The sequence below is a fragment of the Pleurodeles waltl genome, chromosome 3_1, assembly GCF_031143425.1.
Source record: "Pleurodeles waltl isolate 20211129_DDA chromosome 3_1, aPleWal1.hap1.20221129, whole genome shotgun sequence".
Classification (NCBI taxonomy): Eukaryota; Metazoa; Chordata; class Amphibia; order Caudata; family Salamandridae; genus Pleurodeles; species Pleurodeles waltl.
Genome location: NC_090440.1, coordinates 1,910,629,409 through 1,910,654,002, shown reverse-complemented (window position 1 = coordinate 1,910,654,002; position 24,594 = coordinate 1,910,629,409). Strand labels below are relative to the sequence as shown.

The 24,594-nt window shown below is 42.5% G+C and overlaps 1 protein-coding gene across 2 annotated transcripts; it reads right to left on the bottom strand.

Moving 5' to 3' along the window:
* Positions 1–5,851: 5,851 nt before the first annotated feature.
* CRK (CRK proto-oncogene, adaptor protein) lies at positions 5,852–24,312 on the bottom strand. Of its 2 annotated transcripts, none has more exons than XM_069226094.1 (3): positions 24,065–24,312; positions 16,998–17,530; positions 5,852–10,682 (listed from the first exon to the last, which is right to left on the bottom strand). In XM_069226094.1, exons 1-3 carry the CDS (start codon positions 24,258–24,260, stop codon positions 10,545–10,547), a joined length of 867 nt encoding a protein of 288 aa, XP_069082195.1. In that variant the 5' UTR covers positions 24,261–24,312; the 3' UTR covers positions 5,852–10,544. The 2 variants fall into 2 exon arrangements, with proteins under 2 accessions (XP_069082195.1, XP_069082196.1); XM_069226095.1 differs by having other exon boundaries at positions 17,168–17,530.
* Between the last annotated feature and the right edge of the window lie 282 nt (positions 24,313–24,594).

The window sequence follows — 24,594 nt, the reverse complement described above, 5'->3', positions numbered from 1 at the left end:
GGCAACACACACCTCAGTGTTAGAAGACGTGGAGTCAGACATCCCAGTCGCTGCTCCCTGTGAAGGTCTTAAGGGCAGTACTGCAGCAAGGAGTATCTGCTGGTTTTTGAGAATAGCAGCCACATCACGATGGTAGGCAGCCAGGTCGGCCCTGAGGGGTTCAATGTTGCATTTGTGCACGCGTTGACAGGATTGCTGTTGTAGGTGTTGGGTCAACTGTATTACAGCTGTGCTGATTTCCTTCTGGGTTTTTTGCTGTTCCTGAAAGATAGATGTTAGGGCTTGCATAGCTGCTAAAGTTCATAGGTTCTAAAGTTTTGGCCTCTATAAGGACCTCTAAATCCCCCTCTCTGGTACTGCGGTTGCCCTTGTTTTGCCTGGGAGGTAGACGCCTCTGTGGATTCTGGCTTGAATCCTCCCCTAAATTGTTGCCTACGAAAGGAGCCTCTATAGGATGTTGTATATAAGGCTCCCATTGATTTGACCATATCTGAGTTTTTCTATGGCAGTGTCAACCTCAGGGCCAAACAGCTTTTTAAAAAATTTTAATTTTATTAAAAGGCATATTCAGCACTGCCTATTTCTGGTTTGAAACCAGAGGAACGTAGCCATGCGTGTCTGCGTATAGTGATGGCAGTATTCACGCTTCTAGCTGCTGTATCTGCAGCATCAAGGGCAGATCGTATTTGGTTGTTACTTATGGCCTAACCCTCTTCTACAACCTGTTCTCTCTTTTGGTGTTCTTTTGGCAGGTATTGTAGGAGTTCCTGCATCTCGTCCCAGTGGGCTCTATCATACCTTGCTGGCAAGGCTTGCGAGTTTGCAATTCGCCATTGGTGAGACGCTTGCATTGCTACCCTCTTGCCAGCAGCATCAAAGTTCTACTTTCTTTGTCAGGGGGAGGAGCATCTCCTGACGACTGGCTATTAGCCCTCTTTCTGGCGGCACTCACTGCCACGGAGCCTGGAGGAACTTGGTGGGTAATATAATCAGGGTCTATAAGTGCAGGTTTATATTTTTTGTCAATGCATGGTGTTATAACCCTAGTTTTGACTTGCTCATTGAATATTTGATCTGCATGCTTAATCATGCCGGGTAGCATTGGGAGGCACTGATAGCTTGAGTGAGTGGAGGATAAGGTATTAAAAAGAAAATCCTCTTCTAAGGGTTCTGTGCATAAGCACCCCATGGTACGCTGCTGCCCTAGAAATAACCTGCATGTATGCGGTAGTGTCTTCTGGCGGAGAAGGTTTGGAAGTGTATAAGTCCGGGTCATTGCTAGGAATAGGATCCCGATCATAGAGATCCCAAGGATCAACCATATCACCATAAGAATATTGTGAATGAGTTGGTAAAGGCAGTGCTGGTGGGGGCTAGTGAGTGGTGGTGAAAAATAAAGTTGTGGTGAATGAGGGGGAAGAGTATGGATAGGTAATGGCTTCTCCTTCCGTTTATAAATCTTTGCTGGTGGTGGTGCAGTGTCTAAATGTTCTTGAAAAGCCAACTTTCTCTTGGTCTGTTGAGGAGGTGCAGTAATTATTCTGCCAGTCTCTTTATGGATATGAATCCTTGATTGTCTTTCATCCATGATCTCAAGGATAGGTTGGATCTCAGTGTCCTCAGAAACATGATCAGAAGGTCTAGATGACTGTTCATCCAGTGATTTTGAGCTCTGTTTAAGATGGCTCGAAAGTCCTTGCCCTTCCGAATAAGAATACTTTTTCGGCTTTGAAGATGGTAGTTTTTTCGGGCCGAAAATACAGCCGGTTGTTTCGACTCTGAAGCAGGTCGCCGAGGCTTGGACTCTGAGGAGTGAGGACACCTACTCGAGTCGGAAGCTGAACTTTTGATGAACTTATACGACTTAGATATCGACGGAGTGGCCTTTTTCACCACCGAACCAGAAGGTCAGCCAACAAGTTTTTTTCGGGTCAAACCATGGCTCTCTGGCAGTGGTGTACCCAAAGCCTTCGATGACTTTTTATAAGTGGGCGTATGGCAGTTGTACTCATGTGCTGACCAGCAGTGATAGGCCTATTTTCTTCTGATTCTTATTCGGAGTCTGTGTCCCTGATGGAAACTGCCGTCTGTGCCTGTTCTTCCTCCATGGTGTTGAGATGTTCTGTACTCTTCGACGCCATTTCCAGTCTTCTGGCGCTCTGATCATGCAGGGTCTTTTTGGATCGAAACGATTGACAGGCCTTGCAATCCTCTTCTCTGTGATCGTGAGAAAGACAGATTACATACAAGGTGTGGGTCTGCGTATTGAAAATTTCACGTGGCATCGGTGACAAAACCGAAATGGAGTCCGGTCCATCAGGCTTCGATGTGGTAGGCCTGAAAATGCCTGAGTCGGGTGCACGCGCACAGAAGGGCAAAATTTAGTTTGCCGGTACTATCTGTTTGAGGCTAGGTAGAAACGCGATCAAAACAATACAGACGATCGAGGAAGTTCTCTTAAGTTTCCAATTTGAAATCTCGGAGCAAGAGGAAACCCGTCCGAACCAGACAGCGGAAAGAAAACGTCAATGCTCATGTGCAGTATGATCGAGAGGAGTCACCACTCGATCCCGTGAGTCCTAAGACTTCTTCGAAGAAAAACAACTTGTAACACACTAGATGGTGGAATAATGCATAGCATGTGTATCTGAAGCTACACATGCTATTGAGTGTGTGTGTGTGTATATGTGCATGTATGTACCTATAGATATGATACTTCAGTTCCAATTCTCTCCACCATTATCTGAATCCCAGTAAGCTATTTATTCTTTTCTCTTACCAAGATGCATGCTCCTCTCATTCACAGGTTGGCTTCACTCATCCACATTACTATTCTAGCACTGCTCCAAGACTTTCCTGCTGACCTCTGACACCTATGCCAGCTGTGCAAACAAACCTCTCCAAGCCACATTAAGTTTAGCTCAGTCTTGCACTAAGTCAGCAACCCAGCCCCCATTTCCTTAGGGTCCACCTGTTGTCTGTTCACTTTTCTCTGCTCACACTGTGATATGTATAATGTAACTCTGTGGTCTTGAAGTTTTGTATATGCAGCATTACTTTTTGTATATGCTTGCACATGTTTGGTTGGTGTTCCCTTCTGGGGTTTTGCTGTGACAGCACTTATTAACATATATAACTGCCTGACATATGCTTCAGGGAAGAAGACGCCAGCTTGTAAGACGCAACACTGGGATGTGCGTCTGCCTTGGCCTGCTAATAAACCTTGGTACCTCAAACATTTCATCTGTTCTGGAGCCTTTCTTAGTGTTTGTTTTCTTTGCGTCACTCCAAGGAGGGTTAGAAAAGTAGTTTCCCTAATACCTGGGTTGCAGTAATGATAAAGTGGGTATCCACAGAAGTCAAAAGGTTGGGAAACACTGTTCTAGACCACCCCATATTCAAGCCAGCTATGTGTATGAAGCAATCTTTCAGCAGGGCGGATCTGGAATTTTCTCTCACCAGCTCTATGCACAACCTCATGTCTTACTACCTTGAAAAAGGATCTCAAAACTCCTACTGCAAAGACATTTTGGTTAGCGATTACTCCTAGCACTATCACTTAACCTCAACTGACTCAGCATACAACGAATAGTTTTGGTACTCTGTGTGCTGTTGGATTGATGTTCATACGCAACTACTGTTCCTTTGGCAATCTCTTTAAAGCTCTCCAGCCATGTATGCGCCATAGAAAACTGCAAAAGTAAGTAACATCTTCTAGAAGCATGCAGCAGTAGGCCCTAGTTATCAGTGTATGGGTAAGTAAATCTAGCAACACCAGAAGTTTCAGCATTTGGGACACTAATACTTGTACGTAACTGGGGTTTTGAATAGAGATAACACCCAAAGGAGCACGCAATATCTAGCACTGGCCACCTCAAATCTGCCATTACAAACCTATTGGGATGGAGGTAGTACCTGTGACATTATGGTGGTCAGACAATAGCTGACTGGACAGGTGAGTGCTATTACTGGAGGCACTTAGGAGCTGGCACAATGTTAACAGGGGCACTTGGGAGCTGTCAGCATAGACAGGCAAATGAATCAGGCAACATCTATTTCTTGGAGCACGTTAAAGCAACAACTCTCTAGGCATGTAGAAGCTGACAAAACAAGTTACTTAGAAGAAATGGGAAGTGCTAATACATGTGCCTGTACGTATACAATTTGAAATCTTTCTACTGGTAGCAAATTCGCTACTTTTTTGGAGCATACAAAAGCTGTCAGACTCTGCTAGGAAAGAGAAGTTAGCCGAACTGACTATATGCAATTATATATTTGGACCCATCTGCTACTAGAAACGTGGAAGCAGACAAAATCTCTATCACTGTCAATGTGGAAGCCAAACTATACTCAGACCACCCCTTTCAATAGTGTATAACCATCAGACACAATGATTTAATGCAGAACATGCAGTTAGGTTTTAAGTACTTGTGTTTTGATATGCACAGGACTTTCCCGTGCTGGTTGTTTTTAGTCTAACTTTCCCTTCGAATGAAGTAATGGAACCCAAGTGGTCACAAGCAGTGTTGGGAGAGCATCACCCCTTGCCCCACAGATTTAGGACCACACATTAAATTATTCCTCATTCTTGTGGTTCAAGCAACCGAGGTTGTTAATAGCACTGAAAATGTGTATGTAAATGCCCCGATGGCATCAAAGGCTTTTTAGACACTGAACTTCCAGGTATAGATCTATGCATAAAAGACACTATCGGACTCTGCACACCTTCAAGTCTCTCCCCCCCCCCCCTCCTCCCACACACACACTTGACTACTCCGTGCCTTGCAACATAATCCGAGGCATCCCAGATGTTCATGTTACAAAAGTTTGCAAAGGTAGCCCAAAACACGTATGTCAGAGTAGGAGAGCCAGCTTGTTACAAGAGGTTTTTGTCATTCTACTGGGCAGATGTTTTTATTCCCTCAATATGCATTTACTGGGCCAAGATGACCTGCATTGGCATTTCCTTCCTACAATGTTGTCTCAAGCACCTACGGTGCACAAGAACTCCACAACAGGTTTATGAGGTCCTTTGCTGGAGAAGCAGAGGAGAAAGACAGGACTGTGCCAAGCAAAAGGGCCCATTAAGCATTAGTACCGTAACAGACCATCTCCACCTCCGACACTTCAGCAATGCTCAAAGATCAAAGAACCACTGCTTACAACACCAGCCCTAACTCCAGGGTATAAGAGTCATTTAAAAAAATAAAACATAGAAGCAGCGAATGGCGTAGACACAGGGAATTCAGGGGCAGCAACTAGTTGCAGGAACTCAAAACTCCCATTAGGCTTTGATAGCAAAGTAGGACAAGTTTCACCAACGTTTGGTAGAAGACTGTCATGAGGTTTGCATAAAAATGCTCTTTGAATTCTTCCTTATCTGAAGATTCCAGTTCCTTGTCAATTTGAATTATACCTAAAACATGAGCAATTCTTTCCAGATTTTTAGGTGATGAGCTTGCACGGGCCTTCAAAAATATGTAACTAAAATTTTAATAAAATAAAATGACTTCTTTCCACTAATAACACTGCTTTTAAACCTCTTGGGCGATTACTGTCTTGTTCCTCGAGCAACAAATGTAAAATGATGCCTTCATAAGGAGCCTTGAATGAAAAAAAACTTATCAAGACTTGGGCTTCTGCAGACACATTTAACTTTCTTTACTACAATCTCCATACACCACACCAGCTGCCCTTATTTTGTAAACCAAAAGACTAGAATTGCACATTTACAACCAGACAGTTTTTTTTTTTTTTTTAACTACAGCCCTTTATTCCGTACCATGTTCACGTGCACGTTCTACACAAAGCACCAGCAGATCTACAACCACAAAAAGTCCACAAACACTGATTGTGTCCACATCTGTTTATTGTTCTACCCATAAAAATGAACACACAATGCATGCGAATAGTGTTATAATACAATGGCACGTTTTATATTCTTGCTTCAGATAGTCTCTTTTACAAAACATTACCAAAAGGCAGTGTTATTAACATTGATTAAAAAAATCTATTTGCATTATTAACAAAAGAAGTTCCAACAGATCAACAAGAGTCCTCGCCAGGTCAAATATTAGTACAAAAAGTTTGGGTATTGTTGACATAATACAATATAGCAGCCGACTTTAAAGGTTACATTTATTATGAGAAATGTGATGTACTGAACAGGTGGCGAGTTGAAGCTGCACAGACTCTAAAGGGAGCACAGTGTACGGCATACAGCACCTAGTGGTCCAAAATGGAGTGCATTAGCCCGCAAACCAACGAAGGCCTGTTACTGTGACATATGGAGTCAGTAAAGAATGACCTTTGAGTGACTGTCAGAAATGAGGGTCTTAGTGAGGCATCACTAACCCTTTAGTGAAACTATCAGCAACGAGACCCTATCACAGTGACAAACGGTAGGTAGCACAGAAGGCATATTACAGAGGCATATATTGTCAATTCTAGCATGTCAGATTTTCATATGGCAACAGTTTTGATGGCATGCGACACATGAAGCCTATAGTGCGACATGTATGAGTAAAGTGTGGGTAAGTAACCAGTAGCATGCAAGGTCAGCATTGAGAATTTATCTATGGTATTTGGTGTTTACAAAGTGGCCACAGTGGAATATCATGTAGGTGGGAATGGCATGTCATACAATTGCGCATTGCCTATTCATCGTCCTTCCACTTCCTCAAAAAGAGGACAACCATCGACGTGTCAGTGTTCAGGGACCAGTCATTCAGTGTCAGCATGGAGGAGCCAGTCACAGTTGAAGTAATTATAATTTGGTATGAACAGAACATCAGAACGTATTGTCAATTATGTTCGCAACACAAACACTTTTTGACATGAGTGAGACATGTTGAAAGTCCACCAATAAAAGGTCAAAAGGCGATGTTTCCCGTAAGCAGCAAAAAAAAAAAAATTCGGGGGGGGGGGTGTCACAATGCTTACTGGTGAAGACGCATAGCATTCCATGTACATCAGATTTGCTATTATCCATATACATCAGAGGGTACTTCGTGCATATTTTTCCTCAAGGGAAAAAATGGACGTGCTCATACAGCTCCCCTGGTTAAAAAAAAAAAAAAAAAAGATATATATGGGGAGGAGTTCAGATACACTTCCACTAAAGGAACGGGATTGTGCACTTACTGCCTTGCCTAGAGAGAGGGCAAGCTTGTTGTTCACTGACGTTTTTGGAGAAGGGAATTCAAATGTACAGTCCTTACTGGTAAAGAAGGTTGTGCTCATAACCGCTTTTCTTTGAAAATGGGGTAATGCAGATGCCAGCCCAGCTAAAAATGCGGAGATGTGTATACAAAGACCATAAAGAAGGATGTGCAGGAACATATTTGCAGCTGTGAAGTGGATGGAGTACATACAAGCCTTGTGCTCCTGAGAAGGGTTGTGATGGAGGCATTGAGGCACAGGTTTTAGATGAGCATCACAAAACACGCTGTTGCAAGAGCTGTACCCGTTAACAGAATTGCCAAAAACCTTTCTGAAACCAAGAGGGCCATAGTATTGACTGCATCGTCTTCAAAATCGGCACAACGCTCAAAATAAAAAATAATACTTTGCAGCCTCTAGCAAAAGTGTACGTTGCTACAGATACATTTTGATGTCCTTGATACCGCCAAGATTATTATGTTCTGCATCTTTTAAGCCCCGAGACTATTTTTGACACCTTAAATGTTCACAAGTTGTCCAATTTGGATCCACTGGCGGCCATGACTCTCTGCTCTAAATATTGTATTCACAGGATGCCGTATGTTGCTTTAGTCCCACCCTACAGCATACAATTATTAAAGTTTACACTTGTTCAGTCTTTAGCTCCTAGCCATAGGTATGCTTTGTTCTACAAATGATTTGTTCCGATCTCCTCAACACAGTAGGTACTTTACAGTTTAAAAGCAACGAAAAAGTGTACTGCTCCCAGACTACGAAAAACGGCCCTCAGAAAAGTATCTTACTACCTTTATTTTTACTGGAATGCAAAAACAACTTTTTTCTGATGGAGCACTTAAGAGCTCATGTGCTGTGTCTGGAGGACAGTAAACTCAAGGGTACTCCACCTTTACTAAGAAGGCCCTCTGTCTATAAGGGCCTCCCAAACTATCTACAGTGAAAAAGATGCACCACACGACTTATAGCGTACAGTGAGCCTTCAAGCATCAGCCCTATAATTCCCAGTTTTATTTTAGGAGGCACCCTATTCGAGAGGATTCCATGATTCATTAAAAACCTGTAGGCACCATGAACAGATACATGTTCAATGGTTACTTGTTAGGCTTTGATCAAAGATAAACAGTACATTAACTTCATCTATTAAAGTGTGCTTTAACAATATAACTGTACAATTCTCGTTGGTATAAAACTAGAAGGTTTATTATTCTTCTCAAAAAATGAGAACATACGTTGTCAATAAGCCTGTCGCACTGGACATAAGCATCAAACAGTTCAGTATCTGACATTCAGAATTTTTTTTAAGTGGACAATTACAACACATTTGGCATCAAGAAGACCGAATTAGAGATGGAATGATAAAATCAATCTTAGTATTGAAAGTTAGTCTCAGATATTCCACATTTGTGCACATCGGGTCTATAGCAAGCAACGTATTAGTCTGTCCTCAGTTAGAAAAATATTTCTACATTAGGCCCTTAGGACAATACTAGTGGTCGAGAATGAAGACCACAACCTACTGATCATCTACAGGTAAGGAGCACATGGCCATTACATCCTATCTGTTACACCAGCCCTGTACATTGTGGAGCATGGACGTAGTTTTTGATGAAAGCGAAAAGCCTTCAATAATTTCAAACAACTGCTGAATGTCACATAAAGAGCTTTCACCGTGAAGACTATAGGCACGTTGGTACTTGTGTAGATGCAACAGGCACAGAAGCAAGAAGATGCATTAACGAGAAACAAGGCATCCCTAAAATTTAGAGTTCACATTCAGAATCTGGGAAGCACAAGTTTAAAAAAAAATCTCAACGCACAGGGAACCTTGCAAACAAAATATAATGAAGTTTACTCATCGCCCAAGAAGAAAAGTATGCCAAGTTATCCTCTGATCAAGCACCTAAACTGCAGCATGGCCCACAAAGCCTTACAATAACTTGACAAAGGCACAAACATGTTAGGCTAAGGCTGCTTTATCACTTCTTTCCAGACCACACCTTTTACACCAAATATCTTAAGATTTTTGATCTTCTACACAACATGGGATTAATTTAGCACAAATGTTTTAAAAATAATAAACATTCTCCTGTGATTAACTTGCGGCAAAACAAATAAAGCTCTTACACTTAAAATGTCGCTAAGAGGAATGTGCTAATTACCCTTTTTTGCAGACCTGAGCTAAATAAAGCTCACAGCTTACAAAGGCCATGCAACAGCACTGAAGACCCTTGCCAATGTATCTAGCCCTGGTGCTTTGGATTGTGGGAGTATGGATCAATGTTTTCCTAAAACCCTCTGTTGGTGCACAAAGTATCGATCACCCTTTACCCCGATGCATACTGCAACATTTGTGCTTTTTAGATTGGTCCACAATGCATTTACTCAGTGCCCTTCACTATCTAGCTTCTGGTCTATTTCACTTCAAAGTCTACCTAGCGCACCACAACACAAAATAAGTTGTGTTCTATGTCAGTGTTCCAAATCCCCTTCAAGACTACCTCACAAAGCACCCCACCTACAACGTTCTACATCCCCATTCAGGTTTACTCTAGGCTATAGATCACAACTATTCACGGTTTTAGGCTGCTGGTCATGGGGCACCGAATGGTGCCACAGAATACAATTAAAGACTTTGGCAAAGGTATGGTTCACACCTATACAGAAACAAACCAGACCGCATCGATCAGGCATAGGTCTGAGCAGTGTGCAAATGAAATTAAACAGTCATTGACCCCTTTGGTGTACAAACGTAGGTGAATGTGCTTATAGAGAGAAGTGAGGAAGCACCTGTAGGATATCAGTGAATGGCAAGTCGCTCTTACAAGCCACTCAGTCCCTGGATAATCACCTTTCACCCATATTAGCTGTACTCTTCCCCTTCAGTGACTGGCAAAGGAACTCTCTACAAGGTCCCCTTCCTCACTGTCTAGACGGCAGACTTCCTCTAGATGGCCTTCTGCGTCATATTTTTTGTTGTACTGACAGGACAAAATGATCCATTGTGTCCACTCACTGATTTAGTGGGCTAGTCTGCCTCATGAAGTGGGTCACAGTCACTTGCACTGGTTTTGCCTGGATGGATGGAGGAAGGGAAGGTTACAGAGAGGCATTGACTGCTGGTTATCTGCTTCCATATTTACCACAATTAAGTGGCGCTCCTGCAGCACACACTCTAATCCGACACCAATGACGCACCCCTTTTGGAGGCACAACATCTTTAACTGGTCAAGTTGTTACACAGCTGCCTGTGGAGCTCTGACGCGAATAGGAAAGACCAGCAAGCACCCAGCATTGGGAGAAAGCGTCTGGATGGTTGTCGGAGGCAGTATGATTGTTCCCACATTGAAAGAATGGCCGTGCCACACTCAGCTGAAGTCCTCGTCGGGATTCTGTTGATCGAGCAGGCGCACGTGTGTGAAAGGAAAGTGTCCACATTTGTTGTTGCACTCTCCCTCCCACTGACCACTAACATTAATCTTTGTCACCTTTACCAGATCACCGACCTGCAGGGGAAAAGAAAAAAAAAGTTTAGCAAAACTCCAAATAATCTACTCGTCCCCATTAACACAAGGAAAAGGTTAAATAAAATCTGTAAACAGGACAGGGAGTGAGCCTCCACATGATGTGGAGGCTCAGTGTTGTGATGGTCCCAACAAGAAACACATGAAGGCAGTCAGGTACATGGCAGATAGGAAAGGCTTATGTATGTACAAACACCACAATAGACGGGAAAAGGAGAAATACCACCAAAGAGATAGTGACAAGTATTAGCAAAGCCTAGAGGTCTTGCCTTTACACAACAGTTGGTTTTGCCAATGTTTAGAAAGTATAGCTTAAAAAAAGGTAAATGAAAAAATATTTCCTCCTGGACTAAAAGCAAAAATGTGTTGCATCTCAAAACTGTAGAATGAAATGAATGTTTGCAATCTTTATAAAGGGTTTAATTTTCATATACTTTTCACTGGAAACGCTGAACCTAATTTAAAAAGAAAAGGTAAGTACCAGAATATAAATGGAACTGCTTGCCAAGGCCTAATTTACTTTCCAAAGGATTCAACTATTCGGTCTTCCGCAGTAGCCCAGTGAACAGATTTATGGACCTCAAGTAGAAGTGTTTTGCTAGGTACACCTTCTGTCTCAGACACTACCCGAGTGTGTGCAGCAAAAGGCCTTTCCTCCAAGGTGATTGCTTTCATGCATCTTCAGTCATACCTTACAGAATGATACAAGTCAGCCAATCAAATGGATCGTAAAGAAGCTGTGCTACAGGGTAGGGAAAAAAAGAAAAAAAAAAAGATGGCAAGCAGTCGAATAAGCAAGTACAATATAGTGACAAATTCAAACAACGGGCAGGCTGTAAGATCACTAAGTGCACAAGCCGTCCTGCACAACCAGACCGCGTGCAAGATTTGGTAAGTGAGACCGAACAAAACGAGGAGTGGAGATCGTGAATGGAAATAGAGGACAGATGTCCCAATAGCCAAAGAATAGCAAGAGAGATCAGTCACCATACAGATGGCGAAATGGGACATAAGATGTGCTTTAAGATATTTAGCAAGCTATTCAAATTCCAGCTAGTGTTCTTTTCAATTATAGAAAGCTCACAAGGAGTGCATGGCTGCACTTTAATTTTATTCTCAATGCTCGACTGAATGTCCATATGAAGACCAAGACTAACAGAAAATATCATTTGTATTAATTCAACTGGGCAAACATTTAAAAAAAAGCTGAATTTCACTGGGGAAAAAAGTGGGAAAGCAGGTCAGACAAAGAGCCAAGAAAACATATGTGGCCGGCAAGGTTGGGCATATTAGGAAAGCAATGTGGTTGATGAGTGGCAGGCTCGTCTAGGCTATGCAACTTGTAGTACATGAGAACTAATAGCCAGGCACACAAATATGAAGCTGTATAATCAAACTCCAAAACCAATCTGTGAAAGCATGTTCAGCAGTGTCCATGTCTTCATGCAAGCACTGCGTCGCTCAACAACAGGAGTGCCTACCTGTAGGAACTATTAAAAAATAGACCACCACTGGCTTAGCAGATAAATGCACTGTAAAAAAAAAAATAGAAAGATGTGCACCATGTCAGTTCTTCGGTTGAAGTGAGATATGGAAAGCAGTTTGTCTGCCGAGCTACATCTGTCACAGTACATGCAGGTGTTTACTTTGATGACCAAGTAATGTCTACCAATCTACAAAGCTCTCTTGGCCAGACCGCATGGGACAGTTGGGAAGAGAATTTAAAACTTTACCCCAAATATATCTGAGATTCAAGGTCCCAACTAAACAACACAAGAAAGATAGAGCAGTGGAGTGGGCTGCAGGTAGCCGTATAGCTGGACTTATCAAAAGACCCCTAACAACAGTTCTACTCTGCAGGAGGGCTGGTGGGCTCAAGATGAGCTCACAAGCAGAGCCATAGAGCTGGGCAGAACACAAATCTGGTGCAGACAGGTCACATAGCTTTTGGCAGCAGACCGGAGAGGTGATGCACATGCAGCCAAAAGCGGTGTAAGAGCCATGGGTAGCAGACTAGCATGCAAATGAAGCAAACCATTATTTAATGACACAAAGTATAGCAATCTTGTGGTACTTACAAACTGCCTCTTCCTGTTTTACCGACGAAACAAAAATCCCAACTTTGATTTTAAAAATTGAATGACTGAAAATAGTTTGCTGTGAAGGGTTCTGCAACTCAACACACCTTAAGCATCAAAACATACATACACTATCCCAAATATACACAAACTGTCGTAATAAATAGTCAAGGAAGGCATAGTGAAGGTTCTCGATGGTCTTAAAATAGAAATGTCGTCAACTCAGTAAACAGGACAAATTACCATAGCTAATCAATACCAAGACAAAGCCAAATGCTAGCTTTAGAATAGAATAGGGCAACTACAGACTCATTGCTACCTCCATCTATTATAAAAGTGTAAAAGCCTGAATAAAGTTGGTTAAGCTGAGTCGTCCAGTTTGATGGGCCGCAAAAAAGGATTTCCCAGATCAGATTTCAATTTTAACTGTGCTTGATTACACAACCACAAACTGACGCACTACCGTACAACAGAGCCTCTTACCCGCTTACCAAAGCAGCCTGCTCTGCTAGCTAAACGTCCAGATAATCAAGAGGAAAACACCTGTTAGTACCTCCGTACTATGAAAATACTGCAAATCAAAGACACCAGCCCCCCGCCCATTTTAGTGTCAAGTGCTTTAAAATCATTAAAACTAGCATTAAGAATGCCAAGGTGGATGATCTATCTTGTCAGCCACAAAAAACCCATCGGACATTCTACCCATGCAGTCAGAAATAGATGTAGCCGGTCTACGCAATTTTATGTGTTTAAACATTCTTGAATTAATCTACGGAAAGAAAAACTTGTCAACTATCTTAAAGGAGAAATTCAAAACCTGACCCAATATCACACTGTGCTACCTGGTTTAAACCACTGCATACCACGAAGCTCGTTTGCCCTTTTAAATTTCAGCACTACCAATAATCTGGATAAACGTGATATTAAATAATACAATTAACATTATGCAGATCAGTAAAATGAGTAAATTGAGTGCTTGCCGCTGACGTTTGACTGTCACCTATGGGCTAGAGGTTTGAAGCACGGCGTGATCAATTTGAATTCCTTCAGAGAGAGGACTGTAAAATAAGCAACAATTATGTAGCTAATATCAGCGCCTAAACGTGAAGTTCTCTCAAGTGACATTCTTCTTCTTCCAGAAAACCCATCTTCTATGCTTTATCATTTCCAGCCAAGCTTGAACTTTATTGTTTTTTATACAAACATATCCAACACGCCAACCACTTTCAGACTGGCAAAGGTAATAAAGAAACGTGGCTCATTCAGCCTCGGTCCCAAGGGGTGCAGTCCAGGGCCGTCAGCAGCTCAGGATCTCAAAAGATCAATACACAACAAGACTATCTGTATGCAACACGGGGCTCTGGTGAGAGGAGCAGCGTGGAATCATTTCAGAGATAAGGCCACGTCTTCACAATAGACAGTCCGTGGCCATCCATCCTCTCTACATAAGGCAGCAAGCTCCAAGAGCTTCCTGCTGGGAACACAAACTTCCCCTGCACAAATCCCAGAAGACCCTGATAAGATGGTCTTTTCCACATGTTCACTTAGCTTCCCAGGCGAACTCAGTTTTGGGTTTGCATTGTTAGTCTCCCACTATCATGCTAGAATGGGGTAGTCTTTCCTATGCTTCTTTGTGACTTGCTAAGTGCCAAGAACGAAGAGAATTAAGTCGACTTCAGTTATAAATTGCATTCTCAAGAATACAAATCAGAGCTCTTTGTCACTCATCAGTCATGCATCCCAATACCAATCGTTTCAAACTGCTGATCACTTCCCATATGAGTTTTCTACATCTTTACCATTGCCTGTTGAAATTCTTTTTATATATCCTTCTGAAATGTCTATGTTTGGGGAGGACAATGATCTACTTATCGAGTTGCTGCACTCCATTTACAACACTACTATTGTCCCCTATATGTCCTAAAACGTAGCATTCAAGTGCTGAAGTTTTTTTTTTTTTAATCCATATAATTTCAGTGATACCTATGCAACAGGGAGGCAGTCACTGAGTGTTGTACTAGTCACTGTGGCCCTTAACTGTTTACCAGAGGATCTTATGGAAGTGAACAAAAATGATCAGATATCTTCCTTTCTCTGGCGTGTTTTTTTATGTTATTTGTCTCTCTAGCCTTCCTGCAGTGGCTGAAGGCTAATGAACAAGATAGAGGCATGGCATGGACTTTAAATAGGACTGTCCATCTCAATGCATACCTGTAAAAATTTAAGGAGGCACAGAATTCATCGGCAGTCATCAATGTGGCCCCCCACCTTCTGCCTGCCCCCAACGCTCCTTTATAGTTTATCTACTACTCACCATGCACATTCACTTGACAAGCATCACTCTCAATTCCTGGAACTATTCTTTTGCCACCTTGATCACAAAGCAAGGCCACATTCAGTTTAAAAGGGGTTGGGGAGGGGGAGATACTAAACTGTACACCAAGTGTTCCACGCATGCAAGATGTTACATGGAAGGCGAGAGTAGTTCCCTACTTATTTTTATTTCTTTGAAATCTGAAGCTTGTAGACCTGCGTTTACTACCATGACATTAAAGTAAGAAAGAAGGCATAAGTATGTGCTAACAAACCATTAGTGCCATGGGACAACTTTATTTTGTGCATAACAGTGCATTTGAGAGGAGACAATGCAGCACCCCAAGACGGTAGGGAATGTCCACGGAGGTAAGGGGAGGATGCTGTGTAGGAACATGTTAAACTTTCAGCCAGGCTAGTAAGAAAGACAAGTAAGAAAGATAACAAGCACCGGCCGAGCCAACAGGTCTAGTGTTGGCTGCCAAACTTTTGACTTTGTAAATTAGACAAACTAGATGGTAGCTCTGACTGTCAAAGCTTCATTGACTAGTAACCGACTTCATAACACCACACCACCAGCACTTAGGCGCTCAAGCAATTATACCTACGTTGCTCAACGTCTGACCAATGCCTTTAAATTATCCAAAATTCAGAACGGATGATCACTTGAAACAAGTGGCGATATGCACCCTGGGGTAACTCCAATGTCTACTTTAATGACAAACAAGACAATTCATGCAACGTTGGCCTCCTCCCCTACTTACATAAGTAGGCAGCTCACATTAACACCCCTTAATACATTTAGCACATACATTTATATTCGGAAAACTAACCAGCGTACACAGTTGTATCTTCTCCAATACAATCAGCAAGCTTGTTTTGTGCCCTTCAGCCCCAATATAAAGAAATACCACCTCTGGACATAGATACTTTATTCCAGATCACTTGTGAAAAAGCTACTGTTTCGGTGGATATAACAAAACACTGCATCGATTTGCATTATACTTCGTATACCGCGTGTACTGACTGGGTGAGAGATAGAAGCGAACAAGCAAACGCCATGCCTTTGCTATCTGGCACCGTTTTTACTCGATGACAGTGCAGTATACTTACTGCCTTCTCCCCACTGGACACCAAACCACCACAACGACAATACCTGTAGACCAATCACAATTAAAAATAAATCCCCAAGCGTTCTCCTATACCCGTTTCCGTACATCTTACAACTGCATTACGCCATAAGGATACCGATCCGCACGACTCTTTCCATACATGCAGAATGTCCGTACTTCCCTGATCCCAGAACTATCACCTCCTTTGTAACACCAAGTGCGTACATCTCCAGTTTCCTGCAACTTGCCACCCACTGGACTTCAACCCACTACGTGCTTGCATAATTAGGGATAACGATTCGTGCGTATACGTTGTATGCATAACATTACTTTTTGGTGCCATCACTATAAACGATACCCAGAGGAGAATATTTGTAAACCTCCAGGAACCAGACATATTACAAAAAACGTGAAAAGAACCACAAAACGGCAATTTCCACTAGCCTATTGGCCACTTCACAGACTAATCCATACTTTTGGGATAAAATCGGGTTTAGCACTCGTCACTCTGTTACACCTGCTATTCAAACACAAGGTATATGAAAATGAGACAAAAAGCGATCCACCGCAAAGTAGCAGAGAATGTGAGAAAGGAAGAAGCAGCTGGGCGCTGACAATATGAACATGGCATATAGCATGACTAGTTCATATAATGGTGAAATCCTAAACATGAAGCACCCGCCCCCAAGCATCGAGAACGTTTTCTTCAGCAACACCTCTAACATGCCGTTTCATCTGAAAGGGAAAGAAAGCCCTTACAGATTATTTTTTTCTAGTCTGTGCCAATTATGTACCTCCAAAGCCAAGGCTGTCTTGTCGTAGGCATTGGGGACTCGCTTCTGGATAACCCTGGCATAAATAGGCCCATTCTGGAGGCTAGGAAGCGGAGTGTTGATGCTGGGTTGGGCATAGGTCCCTCGCTCAGTCCCACCAAGAGGTTGGAGGTGGGAATTTTCCTGGTTACCTCCAATCAGACTGGACACTGAAGCAGAGGCAGGCCTGTACTTCTCCACATAGGGAACAGGTATCATCCCCCTTTTTCCATCGTTGTCCTCCGCATTCCACCACTGCTCCTCAGGCTTATCCCGGATTTTCAGGATGTCCCCCTTTTTAAAGGGCAAATCCTCGTCGTCGTTTCCACTAAAGTCAAAGAGGGCCCGCACGTACTCTGCTTCTTCCTGTCTCAAAGTAACACCAGACTGCACGGATTTGGTAACAGGTTCAATCAATGTGGTAGTGTCCAGGTAGTGGATTTTATAGAATTCCAACAAAGCAGGCAGCGATTCAAATTCTTGGTCACCTATACGGAACCGGGGAGGGTTAGAACCTGAAAAAGGAAAAAAAAAAAAATAGTATTACAAAACGGCAGATGGTAAAGAGAGGGTCAGTCATGTCGAATGGAACTGCCCTGGTTAAAATGCAATCAACAGAATAAACGACTTTTGAGCAGTCATATCTTAACATGAACGGCAATAATGCACGTTGAAATGTTATAGAAAGGTTAACTGCTGCATTGTTTAAATAAGGTTGGCGTTTTTCTAATAGAATGCACTGAGGTGAATGCTAGTTATTGAGGGGCACAAAAAGAGCCTTAAAAAATGACTGGTAGTGCAACAAAGATTTTTAGCACATTGCTGGGAAAGGAGCTGCTGAATTTAAAGACATTTATTTCTGAAAAAATGAAACAGCCTGCCCCTGCACCTCAAGTCACTATGGCTACCTCAATTCAGGAAGAACCTTAAAACCTGATTCTTCGGCGCCTTGAGACCCTTGTGGATGAGTAGTTGCGCTCAATAAACCATGACTTGATTTAAACAGCTGTTAAAAAAAAAAAAAAAAAAAAAAACACAGGAAAATGAGGGGCCTTGGATCCCCTAACGTTTTCTTACCTAGAATCTCCTGCAAACCGCAAATGTAGCTTAAAAAACATAATACATTTTCTTCACAATTCTGTGTGGGATCACAGCGCTGGCACACATTTCCCACCACCTAGTGTTCCCCCCTCAGTCTCCTGATAAAAATGATACCTCCCTTGTGTGGGTGCCCAAAGCAGAGTCAGCCTAAATATATAAATAAATGTAAAAAAAAAAAAATTAAAAAAAAAAAAAAACTTGCTTATCAACACGCTTTGGCCCCCTATCAACCTCAACCGATACATGCTTTTGACCCTTCTATGTCGCAGGCAATTGGCCCACCCACACAAGTGGGTTATCATTTTTTCTGGGGAATGCTGGGTGGTAGGAAAAATTCTGTCCTTGATTATTTTGTAGTCCGTTTTTCAGCACACTATGTTCCAGAGGAAGAAATAGCTGTTGATGAGTCTAGTTTTCAAAATGTACAGGTCACCCAAGTTTCCCTAGATTCGGCTGACCTTGAGCCCAAAGTCCACAGCTAGGCACATCGCGAAGGGGCTTAATTTGCCATAGCAAGTCTGCACTGTGCTGCATGTGCTAGTACACATGTAAAGATGGACGCACTCATCAGCAAACACCTTAGGATGGTATCCTTTAATAGAAAACCCATTTCAGAACTGACCACCATTAAGGCGCACATGCCAATGCCCACAAGCACCGGTAAAGCCAAATCTGGCCTTCTAAAGCAGATACTTACTGGCTTTGCCAATGTTTGTTCTTTTCCCCATTTTTTGATACCTTCATTTCAGACCACCCTGGAAGAAAGTGTCACTGTTTCAAAGTAGTAAAGGTCAGAGACTGATGAAACATTAAAAAAATAATAGTGTGCTGTAAAAAAATGTATCTATGGGTCCTTTTTAAATGACATTGTAAAATTAACAAGCATTTACAATGCAACGGGTCTTGCGTTTGCTCATGTTAGAGCTGATCGCGTTGTAAACTCCTAACCCGACTTTTCACCTATCGGGCAAAAGTGCATTTATGTACATAAAAACCCGAAAAAATGAAATTAACTATGTAAAGCGCTCGACTTCTGCCAAGCGAGATTGCGCTCGTAAATTAGAGAAAAAGAAGTCCACGAGCCCGATGGAAAACAGTGAGCCTCGCATGTTTTCTGTACTTGGTTGCTGCGCTCGAGGAGGGCTAGCCACCGGAAAAGGCATGACGTATGCGTGCCTTCGACTAATGAAAGCAAGCAGATTTTATTAGGCAAGCCCACGAACCAATAAAAAACACTGACGTGAAGTTGACAGGGCTCCGAGCCCTTTTCTAAATACAAAAGCGTCTTGTTGCGATACGCATGCGCGGGCGCATGCAACGCAGGCTCGACCCTAAAAATAAGGAACACACATGGCCAAGATAGGTTATTTCATCATGCAAATTGAAGCTGGCTGGACCACAGCCATGACATGGTAAAGTGAAATCCAGCTGCTGTACTTCAACCAAGAGAACTTGGATTTCTCCTAATTTCTCTTGATATTTCCAGTATCACCCCATACACGTGACACTTCCGTACTCTCTCTATATATGGCCAAATAGAAATATTGTTCTCTCTCTATACGTGTCCCAAGATTGAAAAAGATTAGAACGGAAATAATTTATTGCTACAACTTGTCAGAGACAAAAAGTTTGTGCACTTACGCTGCCTGCACTGTAAAGTGAAGGATTACAGCGATGTCTGGACCAACCCCTTTGCTCTTATGGCTGGCGCACATATACGGGATCTAGTTAACAGTCTAATGCTTTATCAGGACAGTGATCTACAGAAGCATGTTATAATGCTAAAAAACAAAGGCATGCTGGCTGCTACTATATGTCCACCCATTCTTACTATGAATATCCTGCGTATAAATACTCCCACTAAGAAGCAATCACAATGCAACATTCTGGCCTATACAACTGCCTGAGTTCCAATATTTTGTTTTAATCCAGCCAAGAAGCTAGGCTTGTAGATAAAAATGAGCTAACTGTACAAACAGCAAGGTGAGCACAACTGAAATGTATGCAGAATAAAAGCAACATATTTAAAACTGCTGGGGTACACTACACAACGGAATTACACCGAGTGAGCAGCAAGAGGGAAATAAGATTAAGGGGGAAAAACGTGGCACTCCCTTGAAGGGAAAGAAATGTGGCTGGAGGATATGTATACATCTCCCCCGACAGTGACACTGGTTGCTGAAAAGAACACTAATACCCATCCTGGTGAAGGAGCACTCCTTCAAAGTAAAAATAAAAGAGGGAAACAGCAGCACAAAGCACTTAAGCAGGTATAGGAAGGTTGGAATAGGGCAACTGAGTTCAGGAGTAAATACCAATATGGTGGTATTTGACCACAGAACAGTCACCGGTGCAGAGCGTGCGTCAGTGAGTGCCACACTGTCAAACTTCCTAGAACTCATTTGGAAACATCAGCTTGTGTGGCATTAGTTGGTTCAGACAGACACTGTATCCGCGAGGAATCGTCTCTATCCTGTCACACCTGTTTTGAAGACCACATATTGTGCTGTCAGGTGAGGCCATTTCTATCAGGTAGAACTGACTGCAGCAGCACAATTCCAAGCAGAACAGACATGCAGTATCTCATTCAATAGATGTTTAAGAAACTGTGACCAATAATTACGGTAGAAGCTATTGCATATTTATATGCCTCACATCCCGGCATTGGTAATGTAGTCACTATTTCACTAAGGGCCAATAGCACATTGGAATATGGAACAACTGAAGACAATGTTGTAACGCTGGGCTTAAAATGGCTGATATAAGCCCTCGGCTCCAACATACCAGTGTTTTAGGTCACATCTAGGCAGCACCCATGCGCTGCCTCTCTACATGCTTTAATCAATTCTGTGGACTTTCACCTCGTCCATCACTAATTCATTCCTTGGCCTGCTTTTAAAAATTGCTTTGTTTTGTTAGGTAAATGATTTAGGTTTGTCCCACTTTGAGGCTGTTTTGTTCCCACCATGGAGACTGACCCTATTACATGGATTATTGTATGATCTTCCGCATACCTTAATGTTAACTATTTTTTTCCTTTGCCGCTTAACGCTCATGCCATGTTGTTTCTTCCTCTGGCATCTTGCTGTTTCTTTGCATGTCTGCACCCGACAAAGGCTGCATGGGATTCTTTTTTATTTATTTGTATAGCAGGAACTCCACTGGAAGACTGGAGCACTTTACATGAGCACCGATTAAACCTACAGCACATTTCTAAATTCTTCCCAAGTTTAGCAGTTGAAAAATATACAAACAGGGAGCCTTTCAAATACAAAAAAAAAAACACAAGAGAACCCCCCCCAATGTGGCTCTCTCTGCCAATCGGCAGAGCGGATACTACATTATTCACGGCACTCTTGAAACTCGTCCCATAATGCTCTGCAAGGCATTCCTTTTACAATATTTTTGCCTATAACTCCGCCTGTGGTGGTCCTAGGGAAATGGGACCACCATCAAAGAGTAGTTTGTGTTCTAAGGACTTCGTTTGTAGTAATACTCTAGCAGGTCTGCTAGGCCTGAACATATGTAATGCCCCCTAGGGGCTGAATATATAGTTACACTGTAATTCTCTTTTCTTTTGATGTGGTCATGCCCTCTAAAAGCTGACTATATGGTTACATGACCCTGCTTCTTCCAAATACTATATTTATAGTGGTGCCCTCTAGTTTCTTTTGCCTCCGCACAAACTCAGGCCGAAAGATTAGAGCGTTTTACATGAGCACCGGATAAATTTGCAGTCCCATTCCTAAATTCTTCCCAAGTTTACAAAATTCACTATACTCAGATAAATCGTCCCATAATGCTTATCAGGACACTCCTTTCACAACACATTTGTGCCCATAATTCAGCCTGTGGTGGTCCTGGGACAATCACAAAAATGTTCAGCACAATGTGCTATTTCTGTCCAGCTCATCTTCTGTGACCCCACACTAGGCTGGAGGGACCCCAAAAGTATAACCTCTCCCACCATTTAATTTCTTTTTGAGCTCTCTCATGGCTGGAGTTTGCTTTACAACTGGAAGTAGTTTGTATTCTAAGGGGTTTGTTTATCATATTCTAGTAGGTCTGCTAGGCCTGAGAATGTGTATTGTACTATGTCCTCTAGGGGCTGAATATATGTTTACACCGTAATGCTCTTTTCTTTTCATGTGGCTATGCCCTCTAGGGACTGACCATATGTTTACATGAACCTGCTTCTTCAAAATACTATATTTTTGTGGTGTCCTCTAGTTTATTTGCCTCTATGCAAACTCAGACAGGTAGATTGGAGCGATTTACATGAGCACTGGTTAAATATGCAGCCCCATTCCTAAGTTTACAAAATTCACTGCACGCCGATAACTCGCCCAACAATGCTTTGCAGGACACTCAGTTTACAACGTGTTTGTCCATAAAACAGCCTGTGGTAGTCCCAGGACAATGGAACCACCACCAAACTGTTCAGCAGTCTGTCCAGTTCATCTTCTGTGTTCTCACTCTGTGGTGGGCAAAATCATAACATCTCCCATTATTTCATGTTTAAGCTCTCTCATGCCTAGAGCTTTTGCTTTACACCTGGAAGTAGATTGTGTTCTGAAGACCTTATTTATAATAATATTTCAGCAAACCTGCTGGGCCTGACAATGTGCAATGCACTAGGTTCTCTAGGGGTTCAATATGTGGTAATACTACAATGCTGTCTGCTCTTTTCACGTGGTTATGCCCTCTTGGGGCTGAGTATATGGTTACATGACCATGTTTTCCCCAAATGCTATTTCTATTGCAGTGCCCTCTAAGGGATGTTTTGACCATTAAAATTCAATGCCAAAAGTAGGAAGGAATGCACAGAGTTTAGTTCTTATAAAGGTTTAATGTACTGCATGGCTAAATACGTATAACGTCCCAAAGGCTAGACCTATCAGCAAATCCAATGCTTGTTCTTTAGTGTTCTAACTTTTTAATTTAGAATATTCTACTCTTAGTAAATGTAATGTTCCAATAGTTTATATATAGACTTGGTACAGAGGGCTATACAGGTTGTTAAAGGCGTTCTTCCTCATGAGCACTTTCCGCTCTGGTTCAGGGCCTTCAACAACCGCTAGAGCCCTCAGAAGGGGGACTATAAACTTAGAATAAAACCTACTGCTATATCACAGAATAAAGCAGGCGTAACAGGTTATAATGCTCTCACAGTTCGACCCTTGCGCCCCTTTCCCACTCATCTTTTTCATTGTTTGACACAGGTCCCTTTTTCTGATCTTTCTGAAAGTTATTTACATTATGACACACAACATATCCTACAATCACCCTTTTCACAGTCCTCTTACAAGTACTCGCTATAAGTGCTTCGTAATACCCTCTCACAACCACATAACCACCAATCAGAAATCTTATGGCGCTACTGATCATACAACAGCTGTGTACACCCTTTTAGTACGAAATTATTATAATTATAAATAGGATTTTGAACGAGCACGCAGGCTGAACACACTTGTGTGCCTGGCACTTTGAGGAGCTCGCACTACCTTAAACTGCAGTTTCAATTGTGCCCTTTTTATTACCACCCACAGGCAACCAGACAGCGATCTATCGGCGACTCATAAATATAAATGCACACACGCACTAGTAGTATGGTGCAAGAAAACTCGCAACCAACTCAAAAATACAAACTCTCCAAGGGAATGAAAGGTGAAGTAAAATCTAAATAGGACCTGCACCGTTAATATTGCATCTTATAATTTTAAGGACATAATGGGCCCGGACTCAAAACCAGTAGTAATACTGCCCAACAGTCTAGGCAACGCCCCCTCACCCAAGTCAAACTTTCCATACTAGTTTCAGCCATCAGATCTCCCTTCTCGGGTACTCGATATAAGGATGCATTAGCACTGACAGGTAGTAAGTAGCCACTGCCCATGACCCGCCCAGATGCTAGACTTCTCTTCCCCTTCGTACGCAGTAGCACTCACCCCCCCGGTTGATAATGTAGTGGGATACCCGCGAGTTCTCGGACACAGAAAGCACGTAGTCCCCGGGGATTGTGGCCGAGTCGCGGACAAGGAACGTCCCGTGACGCTGGCCCTGGAGAAGGGCTACTGCTTCAACCCGGGTCTGTCGCCCCCAGTACCAAGCATCGCGGTCTTCTGAATCGAAGTGCCCGGACATGGCGCCACCGCCCCCGAGCGCAGCCCGAAATGGCGGCCGGAAACTCGGCCTCACCTACCGGAACTGACGTCGAGAGCCGAGAACGCGACCAATGGGTGTTGACGGTGACCGGATTATCGGTCAGACGTTGCAGCTTTTCCTGTGACAACAGTAGGTGCCGCAAGTAACATAGAAAGGAGACAAAAGGAGTATGATAAAAAACGAGATAATTATACACTGTGGGAATGAAGGTAAAAATAGGTAATCACTTTAGGGCTTCTTGTTTTGGTGTATCCACTTATTTGCGAGATAATAACATTATCTTAACAACGTACAGCGATTTGGAAACACAGCG

Bases quoted from the DNA above. Each gene is read 5' to 3' on its own strand.
- CRK (XM_069226094.1), bottom strand. From the start codon at position 24,260: ATGTCCGGGCACTTCGATTCAGAAGACCGCGATGCTTGGTACTGGGGG. The intron at 17,531-24,064 runs GTGAGTGCTACT...TTCCTTTTTCAG, and splicing joins CTACATTATCAACCGGGGGG to GTTCTAACCCTCCCCGGTTC. The intron at 10,683-16,997 runs GTACATAATTGG...TTTCCCCTGCAG, and splicing joins AGACAGCCTTGGCTTTGGAG to GTCGGTGATCTGGTAAAGGT.